The sequence below is a fragment of the Cucumis melo genome, chromosome 3 (assembly GCF_025177605.1).
Source record: "Cucumis melo cultivar AY chromosome 3, USDA_Cmelo_AY_1.0, whole genome shotgun sequence".
Taxonomy (NCBI): Eukaryota; Viridiplantae; Streptophyta; class Magnoliopsida; order Cucurbitales; family Cucurbitaceae; genus Cucumis; species Cucumis melo.
Window position 1 is genome coordinate 27,470,957 of NC_066859.1, and position 25,703 is coordinate 27,496,659.

The following is a 25,703-nucleotide window of genomic DNA, read 5'->3' on the forward strand; positions in this document are numbered from 1 at the left end:
CACCTCTTCTGAAAACAACGTACTCTTCATTTTTCTTTTACCTTCCTTCTTCACTTACTACTCTCTCTCAACCCTATATATCTCTCCCCACTCTCCTCTCTCTCCCCCCTTTCTCTCTCCTCCCTCTCCCCCCCCTCCCCGAATGAAGCATAAACCCTTCTCTCTCCCCCGCCTATCTCCGATCTTCCTCCCCCACCATGAAGCGTAGCGCCTCCGAGTTGGATCTCGAAGAGTTCCTCAAAAAGGCCGCCGTCATCTCTAACAACGACGACGTTACCGACCCCGAAGACGACGTCTTCAAAATAGACGACCAACAAATCATAATTAGAAGCCCTAAACGAGGCAAGAACTTTCAAGAGTCCCCTGATGCCACCTACTTCTTCAGCGATATCGATTTCAGTTATTTCCTCGTCAAGAATAATCGGGTCCGCTCTCTAATCTCTCTTCGTATAAATCCCTTACCAACCCTTTTTTTTTTTTTTTTTCTCGTCCCAGCTAGAGCGATAATAATCGTTGATAATCTGATGACAACTGATTTCTTTTAAAAGAAAATTTTGTAAGGGAGTTTCATGATTATTTTAAAATATATTAATCGACGTCGTAAGTGGTTTGGTTAAATGCATGAAAAAATTATTATTTTAAAATGAATAGTAAACTTGAATTTGCAGGAGATAATGGACGCAATTGTTAACTGTGGAAGTGGGCTGGCGGAGGCTCCTTTACGGTCACAGAATCTCACTCCTAAGCGTTCAAGCTTTTCACCCACTATAGATTCCCAATCTTCTATCGGTAATGACCATTCTTTTAATTTTATTTTTTATTTTTTATCTTTTATATGATTTATATATATTTCAAATTTTAAATTTTAGGAACTAATTTTTCATTAGGAGGAAACTAAATGCAATTTTTAAAAGATGATATGTTGAAACTATTAAGATAATTAACTATATGAAATGATAGCTACGTACATTGCTTTGGAATTTAAATAATTATTATAGTAGATTGGGTGATAATTTTGTGGGTCAGCTGGTGTAGTATTTAATATACTTGAGAACTATGTACCATTGTTTATGTATTTATTATTTGTAAAGATTTTGAGTAGCACGTGCATTTCATTTATTAAAATAGAAAATGTACATTTATTTAAAAAATCATTGTTAGAAAAATATATTTGGAATCAATTGAGAAGGTATGAAGAGTTTGTGTAGAACAATTATTTTATCGGTAGATTATTATTGATTGATTTGTATCAAAATTTTGGTTCATTATCGTTTTTATAACTATATTTACACTCATCAAAACATCATATTCATTAAAATTACAATAGATTATAATATTTTTTACTAACATGTCGTAAGTATAACTTAACTATGTAACATTGAGTATAAAAAAACTCAATAAAAGAATATAAAAAAAAACAAAATATTATAATTTATTCATGAGTAACTTTAATAGACCATATATAATATTTTATTTTGATCGATACAAATAGATTGTGATATATTTTACTGTGCTTGTAAATATTTTAAATAATTTTGTTCTTTAAAACAATTTCCAAACAATAAATTCAGAACAAAACATCTAAAGTTTGAATCTCCACCCTATATTCTTAAATATTTATGATTTATTTTTCAATTATTATTTTATGAAAACAGCTCAGAAAAGTACAATGAGACAGTCATCAATGGAAAAAAATCAGAACAAACAAAAAGGGAATAATGAAACTAAAGAACAATTCCACTTTTATTTTTGGGGTGAAAGAGAAACTAGGAAGCTATTTATTAGTAGTGAACAACAACTACAAGTCATTCAAATTTCCTTTTATATATATATATTATATATAAAGTTTCCAATATTTCTATAGAGTCATCAACTTCGTATACTCTTAGTGTTAATGATAATCAACAATAGATCTATTAATTTCTATTATTAATAGAATTTAAAATTTTGTTATATATTTTATAATTTATTTTTCTATATTTAAAAAGAAATGTGTGTATTTTTTGTTAATTGATTTATATTTTTCTTTTGAAAAAATAAAGTTTCCACAAGTTTTTTCTTTGTAGATGTAAGGGGTAGCAAATTCACAAATCTAACGTGTACAATTTTTTATGAAAAAGTTTTGTTACTATTTCACAAAATTCAACAAGTAACTTTTTTTTTTTCATACACACTACAAATAACTCTAAAGTAATACTAAAAATCGATTTTAAAATAAACGGTAAGAAGTAAAAAATAATTGTGTAGCAAGTCGTTTCAAAAATAGATGTTAGGATATCTTAAATCTATTGTCTAACATTTCAAATAATGACTAAGTTATGAGGCTCTAGAATTTTGTATTATTTGATATTTCCCTCTTAATAAAATAACATAGTTCGTTAATAAACCATGAAAATCTCTATTTATCGATTTCTTTGATTGTGGATTAATGAGGGGTTTGGTGTGGTCAGTGAGCAGCCCGATGGGCAGAGAACACCAAAGAGGACACAATAGTGGGTCCTCTGAGGATCAATCTGATGATGAAATTGAAGCTGGTTGTTGTGAACAAAGTACTGACCCTCTTGCTTTGAAGAGAATGAGAAGGTCACTTTCTTTGCCTTCATTTATTGTGTTATATATTCACTTTCATTATTATTATTCTATCTCATGTCTCCTCTCTCTCTCTCTGCCTTTCACTTTCAGAATGATCTCTAACAGGGACTCAGCTAGAAGATCAAGAAGAAGAAAACAAGCTCATTTGGCCGAACTCGAGAACCAGGTTCATCGATAATTCCTAATCAACGGATAATTAGCATCAATCGAATTAATTAACTGCTAAACTAGAGTGTTTGTTGTTTTAAAATATGTTGCTTTTTTATATCTCAGGTAAAACAGTTGAAAGGCGAAAACGAAACCTTGTTCAACCAACTTCTAGATGCTAGTCAACAATATCGCGATGCTAATACAAACAACCGTGTACTTAAATCAGACGTTGACGCATTAAGAGCTAAGGTACATTACTATATTGTATATAGAATTTTCTTAAGTGCTTAACAAACTAATTTTAATGTTAAAAACAACATTTTTTGTTGACTTTTAGGTCAAATTGGCTGAAGATACATTAGCTAGAGGCTCAATGACATGCAGCTTGAATCAGCTGTTGCAGAGTCATTTGAGCACACCGCAGCCACTAACGGCACTCCGACGAATGTCGACATCACCACTCGGTTTTTCTGGAGACGAAGTTTCTTATTCTGGTGTGACAATGTCGGGGCAGAACCCGACGGCGGCGGGGATCCCGAACTCGGATATGCATATGAAAACTGGAATGGGTAGTGAGGCTGTTAGTTGTGTTTCTGGGATTTGGCCTAGAAATTAGGCCTTTCATCTCTATTTGCCTTTCAACACTAAGCATTGTGAGTTATTATGTGATGTAGTGTGTTTGGCTTTGTATGATTGATAGCCTCCAAACTTCTTTCCTTCATTGCCCATCCTCTCCCTTCTCTGTTTGTTGTGTTAATTTTCAATAGGCATTCCTCATTTGCTTGGCTTTTATATATATATGTATTATTGGTCCTCTTGAATTGCCATTTTACTCTGTTTTTGTTTGTACAAATTCAAATCATACACTAAAATGAGGTTAATTAAGTTAAATGTCTTAAACTTAAAAGATTTATTTGAATATCCTAAGTAATTAAAAACAACCCAAAAAAATAAAAATTCCTTAGACTAAAAGGTCATAATATGTTACATATTTCTTAGTTACGTTAAAGGAAGGAGTGGATTTTGGCCAAACTAAAATTTTTTTGAAAAATAATTAGGTGCATTATGGGATACATCTATCTTTATGTGCAACTCACTCAATAATAGATCAATTGTAGTTTGTTGTGTGACAAATATTATTTTTTTATTTTTCATATGATTACATAATAGTTTGTTTAGAGGTTGAAATACAATTAGAATTAAGATGAAATAATGGTAAAAACATTTGTTGGAATAGAATTTGAGACTATCATAGTGGGAAAGAAAATTAGGTTTAAATCGGTGTGAAGGAAAATGTTGTAGGCATCACAAACGGGGTCTAAAATCCTCAATCCAAATGCAAATGCAAGCTTTGGATTACCATCCATTATTACGTTCCAACCTCTCAAACATGCCGAACGTTTTTTATCCTAACCAAGAGTGATATCTGTGTTTTAAAAAAGTTAAAAAATATAAAACGAATCAAACATTCTTCCAAAAATTTACACTTATTTGCAAAAGAGGACTAAACATAGAAGGTGGTAGAAAGATATTGAGAGGGAGGAATTTTGTTTCATTTTATTTTCTTTAATTTAACAAAGATTATGCCAAAACTACCCTTTGTGTAGAATTTTGGCATTGAAGGAAAAAAGAAAAAAAGAATCAAAGACATTTAACACCCATCATTAATTCAAACTCACTAAAATCAACTTTACCATCCAAATTAACATCCACAACACTAACCATTTTCTCAATCTCCCTAATCCCCCACCCTTTATCTAACCCCAAACAATCAATCACTCTTTTCAATTCAATTGTATCAATAAACCCATCTCCATCAACATCAAATATCTTGAACGCTTCATAAAGCAGCTCATTTCTCTTCCCTTCTTCCTCTCCTATCACCTCCTCCACCGCCACCTCATCGCCGCCCTCCCCCGCCGCCAACTCGAACTTTTCCTTCTCTTCTATCAACCCAAGTTTCTCCACCACCCCTTTTGCTTTTTCCGTTTTGATCCTCCCGTTTTCCCTCATCCCAAACACTGTAATCAATGCCCGAAGTAGTACGTCGTCGTATACCATTCTGTTGGGCTTCGATTCGCCGGCGTCGATGGTGGATTCAGCCGCTGCTCTGGATCGCCCACCTAGTGTTTGTAGAAAGTCCCCAATGAATCTGGAGATACCCATTTGGTGGAAATTGGTTGAAAGGGTTGGGTTTGTGTGTGATTTGGGAATTTGGGGAGATGAATATTTAATGAGTGAGGATGGGAAGATTGAGAGCTGGCAGAGAAATAATTGTTTTAGAAATTGAGGGGATTTTGTGGATCGAAATGCGTTGTATTTGAAATTTAATTATATGAAATTGCGATTAAGTTTTAGGAATCAGGGGACAGGATGTACTTGTTTATAGCCAACACGATGCGAATCCCTTGGAGAAGCTTAGGATTTCAAAATCTACTGTTATTACTACACTGACAACTCTGTTTCTTTATTTTACAAAAATACTCTCAGTTCTTTAGTTAAATTTCTGACCAGTAATGTCCTTTACGACCTTGTAAGAATTTACAAACAACGTCTTGAGTATTCATAATATATATATATATATTCCTCCATCGTTGGCGAAGAGCGTAAGTGTAAAGAAGTGATAGACTAAGAATTGTAGCCTGTGAGAGTATACTATTATATAGGATTATTGTATGAATGATCTTAATTTCACTTAACATGTTCGATAGGCTTTAAGATTACATAGAAGCAAACATGTGTTTATAGAGGGAGTTAATTTCTCTCTTTCTCTAAATAAAAATAATTATACATTATTAATGGCCATTTTATTAATGGAAAATTATTGGGTATTTATTTATATATATATATATATATATATATATTTTGAGGGAAAAATTAAAATAAAATTAAAGGGTAGGTATTATTTTATTTTGCATGTGAATATGATGCACGCACTTTGCAGAAACCGCGTTACCAAGCTGTATTTTTATTCATATTATTTGTTAACATTATTCGTTACGACTATTAATTTATTGTTATTGTTATGTGAGTACGTACCCCCATCCCATTTTTATCTACTTTAAGCCATCACGTGATATCCATCTAGTTTAATACAATTCTCTCACACATGTTCAACTTCCTACTTTTTTTTTTTTTTTTTTTTTAGTGTAAGTGTATATATCCTCGTTGTTACCGTTTTTAGGGTCGATTGATAATGTGTCTATAGTGGTTAGATCGTGCAATAATTGTGACGTATTTATAATCATCTTAAATAAGAAGTAAAGATATCTTCACGAGCATTTTTCTAACTGTTCGTCTTTAACTTCTCGATCCATTTGTGTTTTCTTTATTAGGTAGTTTGACTCCTAAATTGAATGAGTTTTTCTAAAAAAAAGATTTTGTTAAACTCAAACTGCTAATTAATAAGTTGCAAAATAACACAACATAATCAATTTTGTCAAAGTGAACTTCGCTCGTTAGTATTGGTGTGATCTTTATCGTCCCTAAGGTTTAAGGAAAAAAAAAAAGAAGAAGATAGTTACAAATAAAGCAATTAGATTCAAAATAATTAAGTAGTAACAATTTAAAAAATTTGCAAATTTATCAAAATTATTTGTCGAAATCTATTAATGATCGGAGTGCATCACTAATATACCATTAGCAAATATTGTTATATCATTGATAAACTGTAAAAGTCTATCGACGATAAAAGTCTTTCACCAATAGATTTTGTTATATTTGCAAACATTTTAAAATATTGTTATACTTAATAATTATTCCTAAAATTACTTCCATTAAAATTACCCTTTCAAATATAATAAAATTAGCCAAAAAAAATTCATCAATATATCAAAATGTCAATATCTCTAGCTAATAAATATTGATACTCTACTATCCATTATTAATTGACACACTTAATTATGTATTTAAAAATATTTTATATTATCTTGTCATTTAAAATAAATTATATATCTACTAAAACAATGTGATATATTATAGCATTTTAGAAGAAATGTTTAAACTAAAAAAAATCAAAGAGGTACTTGATCATGTTTCTCATGTCAATGCTGAATTATCTAAAACAAATAAGCTTATTTATCGCTAATCTCACTCTAATTCGTTTTTAAAATATTTTATTTGTAAAATTAAACATTTGAAAACCCAAACCAAATTTATTTACTCTATCCTGTTTTATTATTCATCGATGGTAATCTTAAATTTTATTGTACACCAATCTAAAACATGTACTACGATCAATTTTAAGTAAAAGCAAAAAGAAAAAGAAGGATCTGTTCGACAAATTGTAAATAACATTAGAGTTATTTATTTAAAGAAAAACTACTTTTCATGGTTAATTTTTATAGTGATCAAACTAATTTTCATGCCAAACTTTATTTCATTGAAATTAATTCGTTTATGTAGATCTTTACACTTTTTCTATTGAACTAGTGGACGGACTAACAAAAAAGAAAAAAAAAATCAACGAAAGATTAAAAATATAAAATTGCATCAAATATTTAGTTTATAGTATACTTTTAATTTCATTAACTTAATTATAAACTATAGTAAGTGTTTACGATTTTCACCTCAATTCAACTACCACTTCGTTCGAACATAAATTTCATACCGTTAAAATTGTTTTTGAATAATATTAAATCATTTCGAATCACTTTCACTCTACCCAAATTTACTTTTAATACATTTATAATTATCTATATACTTTTAAACAATAGATTTCAATTATTTTTAAAGAATAATATTTCAATTTACAAGGATTGACATGAATTTTTTTTTTTTTTTTAGGGTTCAAATCGGAGAAAATATTATTTATAATTTTCTAAATTAAATCCCCAATAAAAAGTCAATTTAAACTATGGATTAAATTTTTAAAAAATTATCCCACATTTAGCTAACCTAAGAGTTGAAATTTTACACAAATGTAAAATTTGAATCACAGTATATTTTTCTTTAATAAATTTATGAACACCGAAGTGAATGATATCTGTTTGTACAGGTACTGCCACGTATGCAGATATCGAAAACCCAATACACGTGTCAGCCCTGTTGGCAACTTCTCGGCCCTTTATTGTTTTTGTTCCTCTAATTTCCCCAATTTAGAAAATTATATTAAAAAAAAAAAAAAAAATATCTCTTTTTCGTCTTCATTCTTTGTTCTTCTTCGAACCGCGAAACGTTTTTCACGACAAACACAAACTCCCTGGACTAGCGGCAACTCCTTTTCCTCCCCTCCTTTGGAATCCATGGCGGTTCCGAAGGTTATCTGCCTAACGATTTTTCTATCTTTAATCGTCTTCTCCGCTGCAGCGGACGCGATCGTCGACGGAGACGACGTAATTGAAGTTGTGAGAGAGGATGGCTCTGATTCTTCAGTGCTTAAGATCGAATTGGAAAAACTTAATTCTAAGATCCGAGAGCTTGGTTAGTTCTTATTTCCTTTTTAATTTTTCTTAATTTCTTGTGCATTTGACTTGGTTTGGTTGTGGGAAGATGTGGTGGATGAAGTATTAGTGCGAACTTTCTTGTTTTCTTGACGCAAAATTAATTAGGAATGTATTGGAATTTTTTTTCTCTCTTTATTGGCTGTTTCGTTTCTCTTTTCTGCCGAATTGATGCTGTTTCAAGTTGAAATGGTTTTTCCGAAGCCGTATGGATTCTAGAAATAAGAAAACGTTTCCTGTGATTAAATGAAACTCCGCCATTTTTTCTAAGGTAATCATGATGGATAATAATTTTTAGAATAATTATTAAGTATGGAGTAATATTTTCAAAAGATTGCAAATATAGCAAAGTTGACAGACTATCATGGTTTATCAACTCTTATCATCGATAAATTTTGCTATATACTTAATTATTTTGAATATAATTGATACATTTGCAGCTATCCCTATTTCTTTATTATCTCTAAAAACAGGTTGGGACAAAGAGTTTCCTGTGATTGAAGCGTTTTCCTATTTCTGCAGAGGTCCTTATTGATGAAAAAGCACGGGAATTGGAGAAAAAGGATTATCTTATATCTCAGAAGGATGAAATATTTAGGGACAAGTCAGATAGAGTTTCATTTCTTGAGAGCGAGATAGAATCTCTCCAGGTTGGCTCTCATATGTTTCTTGACTGAAAAATCCGTACTAATGCATGTGTCGTCCTAATGTTTAGATATTATATTAAATTTACTTCCACCAAGCTTTGAAAGTTGAATTGGTGATTTAATTGGGGAGGAAACAACAATAAAGGTTTGAATACTCCTCCCCAGGCTAAAGTTTAAGCTAGTAGGCGATATTAAATTTAGTATAATATCTAATGCTACCCTCACTCTTCGACTTGAAATTCGAAGAAAACCCAAATTAACATTAATTGGGAGAAAACAGCACCGCAGGTCTTGAACACAGACCTCTCTGGACCACTCTAGTATCATCCTAAATCACCAATTCAATTCAAAAGGTTAAGCCAAGGTGAAAGCAAATGTAATGTAAATAACTATAATTATAGAGATTACTTTTCTAATTCTGTTACTGCCTCATGTAATGTGACCTTTACTCCACTATATTCTCTTTTTGGGTATTGTGAAATTTTTATATTATTGTAATTCTTCTTTTGAGTAGAGGGAAGGGAAATTGCATGCGGAGGAAACAACGGCAGAGGCTCATTCACGTGCTGGTGAATTAGAGAAGCAGGTAAATACGACATAGAAATCTTGAACAGGATGACCATTGTACCTGTGGTATGCACCCAATCCGTCTGTCTTTTGTGTCTTTTCAGGTCAATGAACTTAAGAAGGAACTAGATGCTCAAAATAGGGAGAAAAATGCTCTGGAGGTTCGATCAAATGAAGCCCAGAAGAAGATGGATAAGATTATTTCAAAACTGGAGAAAGTAAGTTGAGTGCATTTGTGGAAACATGTGGATTAGAATTGGCAGCCTCATTGCTGCTCACAGTTCATGGGGGTGAACTGTTTTAGTTTTTCCCTAGTTCTGTCTGTTCTTATTGTTTTGATTTTAATTTTGTTTTTTGCGTTTTGTTTACAGCTTCAGAACACTAATGAAGAACAAAAGAGCAAAATTCAGAAACTCCAACGTGCACTTAAAGTGGCTGAGGTACTTTATATGTTAGTGCTGCTACTGACGTGCATTTTATGGAATCCGATTGTTTCTGTCTTAGCAATTTTCTTCTCTATGCCCAGGAAGAAATGATAAAAGCAAAGTTTGAGGTCACTTCAAAGACTGAAAAGTTGATGGAGGTAGCTTATAAATAATTTATTCTGGTCTAGCATCATGCAAGTGAATTCCAGTACCTTGTGCATCCTTCTGTGTAGCCAAATAATTCTTGAACTATGTGCTTCCATTGCCGGAAGGGCCTCTCTCCCACCTCAATAAAACTTCTCATTTAGATTCTGGCTCTGGGTGAGGTTTAAGTGGTTATTAAAGATAAATATTTATTGTCTCAATATTATCATGTAAATTCCATGCAAAAACTGGTTCTGGAGCTCCTTTGTGAGTTTTTTTATATATATAGTTTCTTATGAAGCATAGAATTTGACGAGGTAAGTTCATGATTCTTTTTATATGGTTGGGGAGGGGATTATTTATAATCATTTTTTATGTTGTTTATAAACTACATTAAAACAGTGATTACATAAGAAATTTCCATCATGAGTTCTTGAAGCCATTGTCTGCCTGGGGATATTTCATAAATACGATGTAGTTTATTCTAAATTTTTGGAGGAAAAGAGCTCACTCAAGGCATCGAGCAGAACCAATTTGCTGAAAAAACCGTGCTATGTGCAAGTGCATGAAGAAAGAAGGGGATTGAACGAGGGAGTGGGGGGAATCTTGGATAAACAAGAAAGATTGAGAAGATGGATGAGAATTGAGAGATGGGAACAAGAAGAAAGTGGATCTGGAAGTCTATGGGTGGTGTGGGGGAGGTTGAATAGAGATCTATGATAGGTGGGAGGTGAAGGGAGGGGAAAGAGGCTGAAGAGAGATTTAGAATTGGTGAAGAATGAAGGTAATGGGGAAGGAGGAAGGTGGGGAGTGAAAGTGAGACATCGAAGAGGTGGGGGAGGACAAGGATTTGGAAGAAAATTAAGGGAGTTTAATGACAAATAACAATGAAATGACTTATGAAGAAAACAAATAATATTAGATAAGAGAGCTTCATTGGCATATCAGTTCTTGACAAGTTCATCTTGCTCTTTGTTAGTGTTACTTTGTCACAAAGTTTAGGTTAAACTGTTAGTTTCTTGGAATTTCGGATCAAACAGATTTCTAACATGTGAAGGAGTCATCTTATGACTGAAATGACGCTTAGCTAAATAAAATTTACACAATTCATTATCAGGTCCACGGTGCATGGCTACCACCATGGCTTGCTTCATTCTGGGACGAGCATGCAAAGCCTACAATAAATACGGTGGTGCAGAAGGTACTATATACTGTTTTCTTGGGGTTATTTGTTTCTTGCATCCTATCATCCCCATTCCTTGGCTTGCTAGCTTTCCCATTTTTCTTTCAAGTTCATCAAACCTTCGGTGAAAAGTTGATTTCTATCATCTGTGCACCATCTTTTTCAAGAAAAGATTTGTTAACTTCTTATTATTGTCTTCTTTTTTTAATTGGTTGCAGGTGCGGGAGGGAAAGATGCGTGTGGAGAATTGGTTGGGACCCCGCGTAGAACCAATTAAATCTGTGAGATAATTTTCTTAATTTCTGCTTGTATATCTTCTTGACATAGAAGGATAGGTTAGTAGCTTAAGATTATATTAAAAGTATTAAAAAATCTTTGATGTATATTCTTCTTGAACGTTCTTCAAATAATGTAACAACTATATAATGTTTTTATCTAAAAAATTGTCTCACGTATCAAGCTTTGGTTTAAATTTTAATATTGATTTTTGTTTGCTTGAAATCGCTTGTTGTGATATGACTAGCTTCTCTTTTTATTTTTTTTACTTTTTTTCATATGCTAAATAGATGTTGGGTAAAGAAGGAATACGCTGTTTTTTACATGGAGAAAAACTATTTCAGAATCAATTTTGAAAAGTGATTTACTTTGTTTCAATGCTCAATCAGACTGCTTTGTTTCTGTTAAATACTCGGTACATTACAGAAATAATTTGTGAACTCTATAATTAGGGTTGATTTGGAAGAAGAAAAAAAAGAATGTGCTTGTATTATAAGTTACTTCTAAAAACTGCAAATTTCATACTTTGGAAGGTTTACACAATTGACTTACATATTTGACTTTTGAGTAAAATTCACTTTTTTTTGGAAATTAGTAATTAATGGCTATATTTATTCTAAAGGTAAAAAAAAACGTTGTGGTTATCGGGTGATCCTACTAATATTTTTGTAGGCATTAGATATTTGAATGAATTTTTTACTTGTTGCGAATTGCAGAAGTGGATCCCTGCCATGCACAAACAGTTGTTGGTGGTGAAAACCAATTCTGAACCACATTTGCAATTGTTGTGTAAAAGAAGTTCAGAAGCTTACAAGGCTTCAAAACAAGCTCTGATTCCACATTTAATAGGAGCACAAGAATTTGCCTATCCCTACTTTCAGGTATACAACTTGCAGTCTTTAGTCTGTTAACTTGCTTAGTTCCTGCTCTGTATCACTGTTCTGGTTTTATTTATTTTTTCTTCTCTCAATTTCTTTTTAATCGTTTTTTCTTTTTTCCTCCTTTTTGATGTGGTTAGAAAGTTAAAATGGTCTCCAAACCATATGTCGATCGTGTTGCTATCATAATGAAACCTCATGTTGACAAAGTTCAAGTAGCCTTAAGTCCATACACAAAGGATGTAGTGCATGCTTGTGGAAATTTTATGCAGTCTGCTACTACACATCGTCAGAAGGTACAGCCTTTTCTGAGATTAGTTTATCTTTTATTTCAGAAACGTAAAAGGGAAAAAAAATTCATCGTCAGAAGGTCTAATACTCACTGTTAGTTCACTGCGGTAAACTTGTCCAAGTATGAGAGCAGAACGTTATATTGTCCTTGGTAATCATGTTGATAACATTTTTCATCTTCTGTTGCTTTTTATCATAAATTATTAGCATGGCGTAACATTTCTTACTGTGTTGAAAGCTACTAGAAGGAGAATTCTCCTTTTGCCCAGAATCAAAACATAAACAATTGACTCTGAAATATGAAGTTCTTAATACAGTCCTTTATACTTCTATTATTTTCTTATGTTCACTCAGGTTAAATCTACCATCCAAGAAGTGCTCAACAGGCATGACATTACAAGACCGGCTGCTTCTACAGAGTTCGAGTGGCTTTTGGTTAGTATTATTCTAGAAAGTATGACCTTGTTAGAAGATGATATGCAGATTTTCAGTGAAAAAACATGTGAAGTTTTGTCCCTTATACTTGCAAAAAGAAAAAAAACGATCTCTTTTGAATATATTTAATTTTTAAATTTTTTTATGAGGACATTATACACATCAAGTCTGTATTGAATCTAGAAACCGTTTGCTTAAATAATATTTTAAGTACCTAAAGGTCAATGACACGGACCAGAACTTTAATGGAAGTCCAGGACCAAAACTATATTTTTCAGTATAACAACCGAAATGTCACAGTAGTGGAAGTGTGAAAATTCAGGGCTACAACATGCTTTGAACCCATGGATTTACATATTATTTTGCCAAATTTCTTGAACTCTTATTGACTCCCAAATCTCAATCCAGGATTCCGCATTATTGGTCTTACCTGTGTTAATATTGTTCCATCTTTGCTCTTGCTGTGGCATATTCCGGTATGACTTTTTATTTTCTTTTCCTCTTCCTATTTCTTTACAGTATGGAAGTATGCTCTTTTTTTCTCTATAGAGTGGACACTTTGTGTTAATATTGTTCCATCTTTGTGTTAATATATCTTTGTGCAGTAAAAAGGCAAGGACATCTGTTCGGGGTACCAACACCAACCATGGACGTCGTAAGGCTAAAAAGGGAACTTCTGGGAGGTGAAGTGTAACATCGTTTCCTGGTCCTCTGTTGTAGACGAAATTTTAAAGGTTTGCTTTATCTTTGACATTTATGTTCAGAATAAATAAATGAACCGCTGTTACTATATATATGTTACTCTGAAGTGGTATATGTTAAAAACTTATTCCATTATGCACATTCCCTTAATTGATTGGTTCTTTTGGCCATCCAACTGTTGATTTAGCATTTTGGCGGTGGTGAAGGCTGCCTAACTGTTTTAACTTGTCATGCTTAGCATGACATGCCAGTCTTCTCCTGCCACAGGGCACTGCTTAAATGCTCGTCAGTGCTCATTGAATCAATCAGTAAATCAAGTTAAATACGTTAGTTCTATCAGCTGCACTACCCTATGCTACTTGGGACGTAATTCAACTCGCTTTTCATGCTACAGCTATGAAAAAACAAGAGTTTTAATTTAGGCCATCGTGTAACAACTGTGTACACTGATCATCATCTCCCTCTAATAACCTTTTTGCATTAAAAGTCTCTTCACGCTATCTTCCCTTGGATAGATACTCGTGAAACCACTTCCTATTCCTCCAAGTTTCCACTAACTAAACTATTAGAGCTCAGATTGCAGAACCACCATAGTGGTATTGCAAAGACTTGTCATCTTCATATGAAAGACTATACATAAGGTAGATATAGTATAATTGATTGGTTTTCTGCACGTCTGTCCATCTGTCTGTTAATAATCCAATATTGATTCAGTGCCGAAACATAAACCTATGGAAGAAAAAACTTGTTATTTCTACTGCTCCCAAGAGAGAGTACTTAAGAAAAATGAAAAAAAAAAAAAAAAAAAAAAAGCCAAAAGAGGCCTAAGAGATAGCTAACATAAATATTATAATCTATAAAAGCTGTGTTTTGCCCCCTTAGTCCGTGACCGCAAAGGCCTTTGAGAACACTACAATTTTTTGTATAGGAATTCAGAAGATGGCTTCTTTTGCACCTTGTCCTCCAAATGAAAGTACCTTTCACTGAGTTGTACATTTGTTTTTCAATCATTCTGTTAAAGAGTATGTGGATACTGTTGATTGTGATAGTTTGCACAAGAAGTAGGAAACGAGGAAAACCAGAATGGGATGCTTGATTTTATAAATATCTTCATTCATGTATTTGAAATCTTAACGTTGTCATTACTGTCCTGTGGGTAACTCATTATTGATACTATTTTACAAGCTTCTAATTATAATAGCATGCATCCATGTAAATATATTTCGATTTTTTCTGCAGATGGACAGCACATCTTTGGCTTCCCAAATCCTCTAGAAACTGGAACGGAAAGGTCTGATATTTTTTGAAGCTCTAACAGTTTCATCTCCTTTGTTAGCCATGATCATCACACACGCTGCTAAAAAAATATCCAAGAAGTTTAGAAGTTGAAGTTATACTCTGCTTTTCATGTTTGACTGTGATACCGGAGCTGTACCAAGTTTTTGTTCGATGTGATGTGTTGTAAAATAGTCACGAAGTTAAAATAAATTATTTAAAATTCTCATCTCTTGTTACTTTTCACTGTTCAATTCTACTTTCTGTGTGACGTTAGCAGCTTGAATGAAACTTCGCGGCTGAGCTGAAGTGTCTTTCAGCTGAAATCACGGTAGCAGTTACTTTTGAGGTTGAATCTATGAGATTATAGGTATTAAGTAATCGAAAAAGAGCTGTTTGACTGCTTACTGATACGAGTAGACTCCAATTTCGGAGTTAAAACGGCACACATCAACAAAAGAAAAAAAAGAAAAGAAAAGAAAAAGGTGGTTTCGTGAAATCCAACGAAGGGAGAAGTATGAAGTGAGAACTATGTCTATGCATAATTTGGCTAATGATCAGCTGCTTCATTTTACCAGTTTGGCCAGTAATTCTCTAGGTCCATGCAATGATCCATGTTCATAAATCTGTTGCTAGGTCCATTGGCATTGTTGTTGATCTCCGTTCCATAGGCAGTCTCGGGAGTGATCGTACTTGCCATAACGGACGAAGCAATATCCTGACCAATTGTCATTGTTGTTGCCACTGGTGGAGGCGGCACAGGCACTTGTCGCAAAACTGGTTGCGATATACCTCCTCCAAGGTTCAAGTTCAACCCAGATATTGTAAAGCAACCTCCTGTATTTGGATAGTTAAACTGGGGCTGCATCGATAAATTGATACCATGAGTCGATCCTCCACCACTGCCGCCACCACCACCTCCAGTTCTCAAAACTCGGTTAAGCTCGGCCAGCTCTGTGCTGGTTATGTAGTTTCTTCCATAGCCGTACTGAGTGGCGGAAGGGTCCCCGAGCTGCATGATGGGTGGTGGAAGAAGAGAGGAGGGAATTTCAAGATTGACATAAGGATTCACTGCTCTTGATTGGTTCGGAGGATACTTTTTAGCTCCGGGACTCTTTTGAAATACTCGGCAAACCACCCATTCGTCCTGTGCTCAAATATGCAAACCAATGAGAAAACTGATCCTTCATATCGGATTTAAAATGGCAATTGCGTACAAAAGTGAAATTTAAGCATTTAGTACATGAAAAATGTATGAGTAGAACAACCTATATAGTATTCTTATTAGGAAGAAATTTTGAGCATTCACATAAAATACTGTCCCTTTGAAGATCTAATAACAACAGAAACTGAACACAAAATTCAATTTACAAATTAAATTTCGAGACTAATAGTTTAGTCTTATCCACATTTATTATATGCATTTGGTAGATATTGTCTACTCTTATACGTATAGATATATGTCACCGATGCATTTGTGTTTCCTTGTAGAATTTACCCACAATTGGCTTATAGTTTTAGACAAAATGATAAGCATACGTACGAAAGAAAAATTCTCTTCAAGCTTAACAACTTTGTGGGTCTAGAAATTGCTATTAAGTTATTAACTTTTACTCGGACAATCCTAGGTCAAATATTTACTACTAATTCGTCATTCAATTCATGTGTTTCAAACCATTCTTGAAAGTTTCTTTTATGGCAAGTTAAGAGTTAAAAGTAGAATTTTGTTTAGATTACTTCTAACATGATTGCATTAATTATTGAAGTGATCAAGACTTGTTAAACACTCATGTGATCTTTCTTCAAGACAGGTAATTTTCCCATTCATCAATATAGGTGTTTTATATCTTTTCATTTAAGCAAGTAAAGAAAGATGGAAATATTGTAAACTAATGGGTAAACCCGTGAAGTATGCAAGTGTTGAAATTACATCTTCAAACTTTCAGTTTTAAAATTTGGGTTTTTAAATTTCTACGATCTCTCAAATTTATAATGGATTTATTTTGAGATAGTTACAAACAATGTTAAAAAAAAACTGTAAATATAATAAAATCTATCACAGTCTGTTCAATGTTTAAAGTTTGATCACTAATAAATCATATTGCAAATTCTATAATAAAATTTGCTGTTTTCGCAATTTTTTAAGAATATTGCTATACACTTCTTATTCTCTCTAAAATTACTACTTATTAGAAATATTAAATTTATAATAAAAGTAGGAAATTGACGTTCAAACGATAAACATTAAACTCAAAACTAGCAATTAAGTAAATTCAAGAGTTGAATCTTAACATTTGTAACTATGATTACTACCATATTACGTTAGAAGTGGTTAATTATATTGCAATTTAAACAAAAGAAAATTTATAAAGCAGTGAAAAATGAAAAAGAAAAAGAAAAAGAAGAAGAATTAATTACCTTAGCAGTTCTAAAAGCAGTTTTGGAATGAAGGCGATATTCATGCATAACCCAATTGGTCTTTTCTCCTCTTGGGGCTCTCCCTTTATAAAACACCAATGTCTTCTTCATTCCAATTAACTCAGAAGTATTGGAATTGAATATTTCTTTGTCTTTCCCTGTGGTTTTCCAATACCCTGTGTTTGTTGCTCTGTTTGTTCTCACTCCTGTTGGGTATTTTCTATCTCTTAGGCTGAAAAAATACCATTCTTTTTCTCCCATTTTCGCCTTCCCTGTTTTTCAAAAACCGACACCACCATCGGTCTTAGTTAATAACATATTTACATCCACATTTGAGGATGATTTTTAAAATATGTTTTAGAGTCGTTTTCTGTTATGTTCGAAACCATCTAAAATATGTCTTTAATACATCTTAGTGTAAACGATGAGTAAAATACATATATTATATATAAATTTTTAACTCTACCAAACATATTTTAGAGAACTATTCATATAATAATATACCTTCTTGCATGAAATTAATATAATTATTCATTTAACTTTGGTAGATAATATGTTTAAAGATTAAATTAAATGTATATATGTCAAAGTACGTATAATAATATTAATGTCTGATTTTACGCTTTTAAACTTAGGGTTGATTTATGTGTTTAGAGTTAATTTTTTGAAATTTACTTTTAGCTCTAAAACTTTGGGTTTGTAAACCATATTGTCCACAGCAACGACGATTTATCAATATTCAGAAATCATCGTCCCTTTGAAAATAAGAAGAAGAAAATAGTTGGAAACACCAACTTCCAAAATTCCATGCAAACCCTAATTATTAAAACTCGAGTTAGAATTTATATATATATATTTTTTTATTTAAATATCTTATTTTGGTTTCGTAATTAAACTTTTAAAATATGTGTTTTTTTTATTATTAAACTTTTAAATTAGCTTGGAGAGATATGTTTAAGAAACATTTTAGTAATTAAGCTTCATGTCACACATAAGTAGTAGATTAAGTATTAGCTAGACAAGTAGATATATATTAGATGGTAAAATAATATAAATAACTGAAGTTAAAAGATTTAATCATGACTAAAATAGAACAAAGTACTCTTCTTTTTTTAAAAAAAATAATAATAGAACAAATTAACAAAGTTTACTTACTAATCTAATTGACATTATAATAAAAATTTAAAAATTGACTAGGAATTAAATTGTAGATAGTATTTGTTTTTAGAATTTAAATAGGAATAATTTGAGTGTTTTTTAAATATATGAGTGAAATCAATTTAAATTTCAAAAGCAGAAGAACTAAAAATGAAATCGTTATTATGGGGTTTCCTAACATATTTCCAAATTAAACAAACTTTAATCTTAGAAGAAGAAAAAAAAAGTAGAAACCATGATTAAAAATATGGCATAATTAATTAGAATTATATTAGCAAGTACCTGGTAGTTCCCAAGGTTCAAACTTATTGAGATCAACATCAGTAATAGCCCTTCCTGTAAAGTTAGCATCTGATATCTTATTCAATAGATAAAAAGTGATTAATTCTTCATCAGAAGGATGAAACCTAAACCCTGGAGGCAATGTTTGATCTTTATCTTGTTGTTGTTCTTGGTCTTGCGTTTGATTATCTTGAGGATGACGACGATGACGCTGATGATGATCTGATTCCGTCGTCGTCATAGTATTCTTCTTCTTCACCTCCGACCTAATCTTCCCGTCCTCCTTCTCCGTCATCAAATTATTTCCGCTCGGAACCTCGAGAAATAATTCAAAAAATTAATACAGCAAGATATATGTGTATCAAAATCAATCAAACTTAAAATAGAAGAGAGAGAACTAACTTGCATGGAGAAGATAGTGAAACTTCAGATTCCTTGTTGGTTTTAGGGTTACCAAAAAGACTTTAGAAAAAGTTTTTTTTTTCTCTTTAATTTCTTCTGGTGGGTAAGTAATGCAAGAAATCTATGGGGATTTATCCTTGTAAGAAGAAGACAAAATATTGGGTGTGTTCATCAAGATTTCACCTAATATTGGCCTTCAAATTTACTCGATATAATTTGCTTCATTATAATACATTTTCCTTTTCATTTTTTTTTCTTTTTTCGTTTTCGTCATCGTCGTCATCTTCGTCGACTTAGTAAGGAAAGAAATTACCAATTTAGTTTAAGAATTAGATTATGTATGGAGACTGTTGGGAAGAGTTTAAATTATTAGGGTTTAATCAATGAGGTATATGATAATTAGGAAATTTTTTTTTACAATTTATTTATAAGCTATATGGGTATATGTATAGATCAATTATTGATCAGCATAGATCTAGTGGTTAAGACTATTAAAGCATTGATATTAATCAGAATTTACTCTGATGAACCCATTGATTTAACCAAACATGAAATCGGAATAAGAGGGTCCTTCTAATTGAACATCTATAATTGATGTGATTGCTTTCGATTAATATTGATTTCTACTCAAATAAGTTACCTTCTGCACATTATTTTTAAACTCACAAATATGAATCAAGAGGGAGTGTCGAAGCAATGAGAAAATTTGATTTATCCCAATTTATAAGAGTTTGTGAACGATGCATAATCTTGTAACTCAAAGATCGAAGGAGGTTTTTGAATCTCTTTTTTACATGTTGAATAATTGAGATTACACATTGTTTTTTTTTTTTTTTTTTTTTTTTTGTAGTAGATCCATATTAAAAAAAGTACGTATAATGTGTGATCGTTAAAAAAGAATGAAACAAAAGATACAATGACAATTGTAATTATACCAATATGAATATTATGGATTATTAATAAGAATATTATGAAAAAAAATTACATAGTGTATAATATAAAACAATCAATCATCATTTTTAGCAGCAAAAACATATATGGGGTGTCATAAATTAAACAATATATAGAACTTGGAGTTGAAACTATTGTAATTTTGTCAAACAAATTGATGATTCCCCAAGTCATGTTGGTTTAAAATATTTTGTTTTCCACAGATAAAATTGATTTCTTTAGAAAAATAGTAAATGAAAATTTGTTTTCTATGATTCATGAAAATCATTTAGTTTGCAAAATATGTAGATCATGATCATTTAGACTTTGGTCAAAGGTACATTTATTATCTATTAAGATAAGTAGCAATGAATTTTCGCTTCGTAATGATATAATTATCTATCAGCTCCATTTTGTCATTTTACAATATCTTCATATAAAAATTGAAAGTAGGTGAAATTTTCATACCATTAATTAAACCCTGCCAACTATTATGGTGATATTGAATGGGTTTCATATATACATTATAGTTATATTATATCATATCATATCATATTATATTATATTGATATCATATTATATTATATTGATTGTGAAACTGTCAAATAACTTAGTAAATAAAAGAAAACAAAAAACACACAACTGAAAGGAAAGTAATAGAAACATAACATAGACTGCATGCACAAAGAGTCAAAGCAAGAGGCCGATTGGAATTCCTCAAAATCATGAACTAAATAATTTGGTTTGAAATTAAGGATATGATTAACATTTTAAAATCAATTATGTGGAAGATAAGTTTAATTTAAGAACTGTTTTGGCCTTTTAGGGTATTTTGTAAAAAATTTTACATAGTTGGTAAACTTGTGGAGTCTTAATTCTAGTTGTTTTTCGTTGAAAAAAAATCGAGAGTAGAAGTTTATAATTCAGTTTGATAAAACTTAAAAAATTGAAACTGAAATGAATTAGAGTTAATTAAATTTCTTAACTTCCTAGCAAATAGTTATAGTGATAAAAATGCAAACACTTGTTTATTAAAATTTCATCACCATTGATTTTCCTAGCACTATAATACTTTGTTAAATTACTATACATTTTATTCAATTACATTAATTTATAGTTTATTATACTTTTTAAAACACAAAAATCCCAAAATTATTTTAAAAGCTTAATTACCAAGCTAATTAATATATATAATCTTCTCTCAAGAGTTTGTTCTTGTTTCTTTTCTTAAGGAAATTAAATTGGTAGAGTTACCTACCTAATTTATTATTGTAAAATTAAAAATGGGTCATTTTCTTTCATTTTTGTATATGCATATATGTCACATGTGCTTTCTTTATAATTATATGCAAATTATCTAAAGGAACAAGTGGGGTTTACCTAGCTAGGGTTTTCTCCTCAACCCAATAAATCTAGCTTTGTTAATCAATATGGCTAGGGTTTCATATATGTTATGTGTGATGAACTAATTACTATTAAAAAGAAATATATAGCAAAGATTGATCATAAGAAAATTATGCCAAAACACAAATTATAATTACCGTTATAAGCTTGTAATAACGTGTTTGGGATATGTTTTTCAAATATATTCAAAAGGGTTTTGATTAATTGAAGATTTCGATCAACTTCAAAACTGTACCTCCATAGTTATATCTTGATCACCATAATTATAATATATATAGATCATGAAGAACAAGAAAATAAATTATAGATTTGATTTTGAATCCTATGCTTCTGAAAATAATTTCTCACACTCAAATTGATTGCAAACAAATTTGTTAAAATTGAAAATGAAAGTGGATTATATAACACAAAATACAAAAGTTAAGCATGATAATGTGTTTTATAACGATTGCAATAAAATACTTTCTATAGAATTCTTCGCATAGACAGTTTTCTATATTCTGGATTTTCAAATTCCACCTATACTTTCTTATATATCTAACAAATAAATCTAAATTAAAGCATACAAGAACTAAATTTAAGTTTACAAAAACTTATTATTTATTTACCAAACATTATAGCTTAATTTTTCATGGTTAATAAAGTTTAAATGTACTAATTAATTCAAGTCGACTGTTTTTATCAATAAGTTCTCAGAATTATTTTAGAAACTTAAACAGCTCAAAACTATGACATAATTTGTCACTTCTAGTTGGGTTTTTGCAACACTCACCTTCGACGAAAAATCGAGGCTCGTTAACGATGACTTGCGTTGATCAACTTCTTGTGTATATGATCACATAATAATAATACATATGACTTTTGTCTGAAAAAGTGTTTATGAACAATTGTAGTGTTTTATATATTATTATATATATTTATTTTGTTTGACAGTGCAAAGACAGATTTCTGTAGCTGAGAAGATTTCCTATCCCTACTTGTTCTACACTTCAAGACTATTTTGTTAAAGATAATGTTCACATAAGAAGTACAATTATTTGCTCAATTTCAAGCTTGAAATATTGAAATATATATACTCCATTAAGTCATCATTTGTCTTCAAATAACACAACTAATTAATTAAGTTGTTTATAATCTATATATATAGGTTATTCATATATGTATTCATTTATTACAAGTCACACAATTAATTAACCTCATAAGTTATAAATACAATGTTTAACAATCAAGTCTATGTTGTTATGCAACTAAAACAATAAAGTAAACTTTACTTGTCTTATTGTATAAACACCAGCTACAAGAATTTCTACCAATTCAATAGCTTCATAAACACGTCGTAAAGATACGTGTTTGATTCTATATATTCTTGGTCTCTTTATTCTTTTTTTTTAAAAAAAAAAACGGATCATCACTTACGACAACGTTATCGACAACTCATTGGTGAAGTAGTTGAAAGGTATTTGTCAAGAAAGACGACAACTCTCTAGAAGCAATCGAAAGGGCGAAGAACTAACACTAAAAAGACAGACTAGGTCATTAATTAGGGTTTGTTCATTATTCTTGTCAAATACTTCAAAATAAAATATTTAGTAGATATGTAGTAGCTTCATCTCTTAATCAATCTATCTAATTACCCCTTAGTCATTTCATATTTGATCAAGAATTATAATTGAGATAACTAAGTTTTTTTGTAAGGGAGATATATAACTAAGTTTAATTAAGTAGATAATTATATATATACACACACACACATATGTACTAAATATCGATATTAGTTATTGAATTAATTGAGATTAACTGAGTTCATTTTTTTTTTAATATAAAAATTTGAGATTAACTAAATTTTGTCACTAAGAAGGAAGCAAGAGCAATTTAGTTTATGTTCACTTAATTAATTAATCTATGTAGAGCTTAGAATGCTTAAAATTAAATTAATTAATGAACATGCATCATGCTTTAATTAATATAATTAACAAAGCTATTTATCACTCATGCTTAAATATATTGATGAAAAAGAAAATTAGTTTTGATAGAATAAAGAAAAATATACTCTCTATCTCTCTTTTTTTTTTTTTTTAAGAAAAAAGACAATATGTTTGCTTATGTAAAATAAATTTTGTTTATATTTTTCCTTCCCATTAGTAAATTCAAGAAAAACATTTGTTTTGAATTAATTATCTCCATTCAGTGAAAATAATTATTAGAGAAATTTAATTTCAAATCTCATACAATAAAAAAGAAATTAAACTCAATTTCATATAATAAGTTAATGTGTTGCGCTATTAAAGTATAATTTTAATTTTAAGAAAAGAGGGGAAAAAATAAAGTAAAATTAGTTCAACCATTTGAAAACAAAATTAATGAAAATTAAAGTAATTATTTTTATTTACTATATAGCAGTTTAATTTTGATATGATTCTTAAGTTTGTGACATTTTCATTTTTAATAATGATTATTTTTGGTATTTGATGATCACTTTTTAGTTAAACTAATTTAAAACAATTATGTTAGGCAACTTTTCTAGTTTATTTTAATAACAATGAAAAATTAACAAAAATTAATGTAACTATTTTTATTTTTTTATTTTTAATAAACATTAACACAATAAAAAATTTAGCAAGAGCAACTAAATTAAAATAAAATCTCTAAAATTAAAAAATTTAACATTTTGAACTTTCGAGAACAAATAAGAATTAAACTAAAAATTCAAAGATAAAATGTAATATCATCTTGAAACATATCAAAATGAGAGATCGAAATTGATGGATTTTTAAATTTTGCTTAATAGTATATAACATTATCCACAAGTTAAAAAGAAAAGGTAGATAAGCAACCTTGAAAATGGCTTCTCGGGGAAATCAATGTTATTGTTCATGAAGATAAGTAATTTTAGTGTCATGGTTTATATATATTCGAATATAAATTTCTTTTTCTTTAACATTTTTTTTTATGAAAATTAAATTAGGCACAAAACTATATTAGCTTACTCCAAGGAATATAATAATATTATGACCAAATTTTATTGGAACCCTAATATTGTTGTGTGGTATAAACTTCAAATTTCTAGTTTCATCAAATTGTATCTAAATTTTAGATAGGTGTTATGTGATCGTGACTCTAAGTTTTAATACGAGTTAGTATTTAACTTTTATTTCAAAATCGTTAAAAGGAATTATCAAATTTGTTTTTGGAGAAAAATGTCATTAGAATTAAATTTTTCGTTGAAATTTATGAAATTTTGAAAAAAGTTATTTGTATTCATGGATTAATTTGTCCATTGATACAACTTGTCTTTTGGAAAAAAGAAAATTATTTATTTATATGGAGGTGTTTATGGTGATTCATGCATTGACAATAAAAAATTAGTGAGTTAATTAGTAAAAATTTAATCCGTGCTAAAAAGTTGTAACAATTATTTAAATTTAAGGTCGCAACTTATAAACTTAGGGGTTTTTTTCCTCTAGATATTAGAAACAATTATTGCATTTGAAAACTACAATAAAATATTAAATAAATAGATAATCGAAATTAAAAATAAAATAGAATATCAATCTATTCTCATGATTTGCTAAATTTAAGAAAATAATTACAAATATAATGATTGGATTGAAATAATTAAGTATATAGCATAAATATAGTAAATTGTTTTAAAGTCTATCGATGGTAGGAACCTATCATTTAAAGATCATGTTATTTATAATAAACCATGAAAATCGAACGATAAAAGTCTATTATCATGGAATTTGTTATATTTGTTATTTTTTTAATATGTTGCCATCTGCTAGATTATTATTTCAAGGGTAATTATAATGGATAACAATTTTTAAAATAATTATTAAGTATGTAGCAATATTTTTAAAAATTTGCAAATATAGCAAAGTCTATCGGTGATAGACCAACATTTGTTACATGGTCAATGATAGACTCTTGATAAATTTTGACAGATTTTGCTATATTTACAATCTTTTTTTAAAATATTACTATATATTTCATTATTTTAAATATAATTACTATATTTGAGTGGATGTGGGCTCTGATAGTTAAGCGCAAAAGGTCTAGTCAACGGTCCAGTAAGAAGCTTTTCTTCGGTCCTAATTGGGCCT

General features: G+C 30.4%; 4 protein-coding genes across 5 annotated transcripts; 2 read left to right on the forward strand and 2 right to left on the reverse strand.

Annotated features, from left to right (window-relative positions):
- Positions 1 to 3,556, forward strand: LOC103488210 (basic leucine zipper 9). Its single transcript, XM_008446835.3, has 6 exons — positions 1 to 425; positions 669 to 789; positions 2,451 to 2,583; positions 2,683 to 2,758; positions 2,866 to 2,991; positions 3,080 to 3,556. The coding sequence occupies exons 1-6, from the start codon at positions 198 to 200 to the stop codon at positions 3,356 to 3,358; spliced, it is 963 nt and encodes a 320-aa protein (XP_008445057.1). The 5' UTR covers positions 1 to 197; the 3' UTR covers positions 3,359 to 3,556.
- Positions 3,557 to 4,297: 741 nt separating this feature from the next.
- On the reverse strand, positions 4,298 to 5,218 carry LOC103488209 (calmodulin-like protein 7). The gene has a single exon (XM_008446834.3). It carries the CDS (start codon positions 4,906 to 4,908, stop codon positions 4,384 to 4,386), a length of 525 nt encoding a protein of 174 aa, XP_008445056.1. The 5' UTR covers positions 4,909 to 5,218; the 3' UTR covers positions 4,298 to 4,383.
- A 2,651-nt stretch (positions 5,219 to 7,869) lies between these two features.
- Positions 7,870 to 15,245, forward strand: LOC103488208 (uncharacterized). Of its 2 annotated transcripts, XM_008446831.3 has the most exons (14): positions 7,870 to 8,163; positions 8,706 to 8,833; positions 9,345 to 9,416; positions 9,502 to 9,615; positions 9,769 to 9,837; positions 9,924 to 9,980; positions 11,084 to 11,167; positions 11,368 to 11,430; positions 12,142 to 12,306; positions 12,444 to 12,599; positions 12,949 to 13,029; positions 13,438 to 13,505; positions 13,635 to 13,763; positions 14,971 to 15,245. In XM_008446831.3, the coding sequence occupies exons 1-13, from the start codon at positions 7,986 to 7,988 to the stop codon at positions 13,714 to 13,716; spliced, it is 1,317 nt and encodes a 438-aa protein (XP_008445053.1). In that variant the 5' UTR covers positions 7,870 to 7,985; the 3' UTR covers positions 13,717 to 13,763; positions 14,971 to 15,245. The 2 variants fall into 2 exon arrangements, with proteins under 2 accessions (XP_008445053.1, XP_008445055.1); XM_008446833.3 differs by lacking the exon at positions 9,924 to 9,980 and having other exon boundaries at positions 7,876 to 8,163.
- Positions 15,246 to 15,384: 139 nt separating this feature from the next.
- Positions 15,385 to 19,371, reverse strand: LOC103488207 (NAC domain-containing protein 92). Its single transcript, XM_008446830.3, has 4 exons — positions 19,267 to 19,371; positions 18,865 to 19,180; positions 17,425 to 17,696; positions 15,385 to 16,153 (listed from the first exon to the last, which is right to left on the reverse strand). The coding sequence occupies exons 1-4, from the start codon at positions 19,270 to 19,272 to the stop codon at positions 15,578 to 15,580; spliced, it is 1,170 nt and encodes a 389-aa protein (XP_008445052.1). The 5' UTR covers positions 19,273 to 19,371; the 3' UTR covers positions 15,385 to 15,577.
- Positions 19,372 to 25,703: the final 6,332 nt, after the last annotated feature.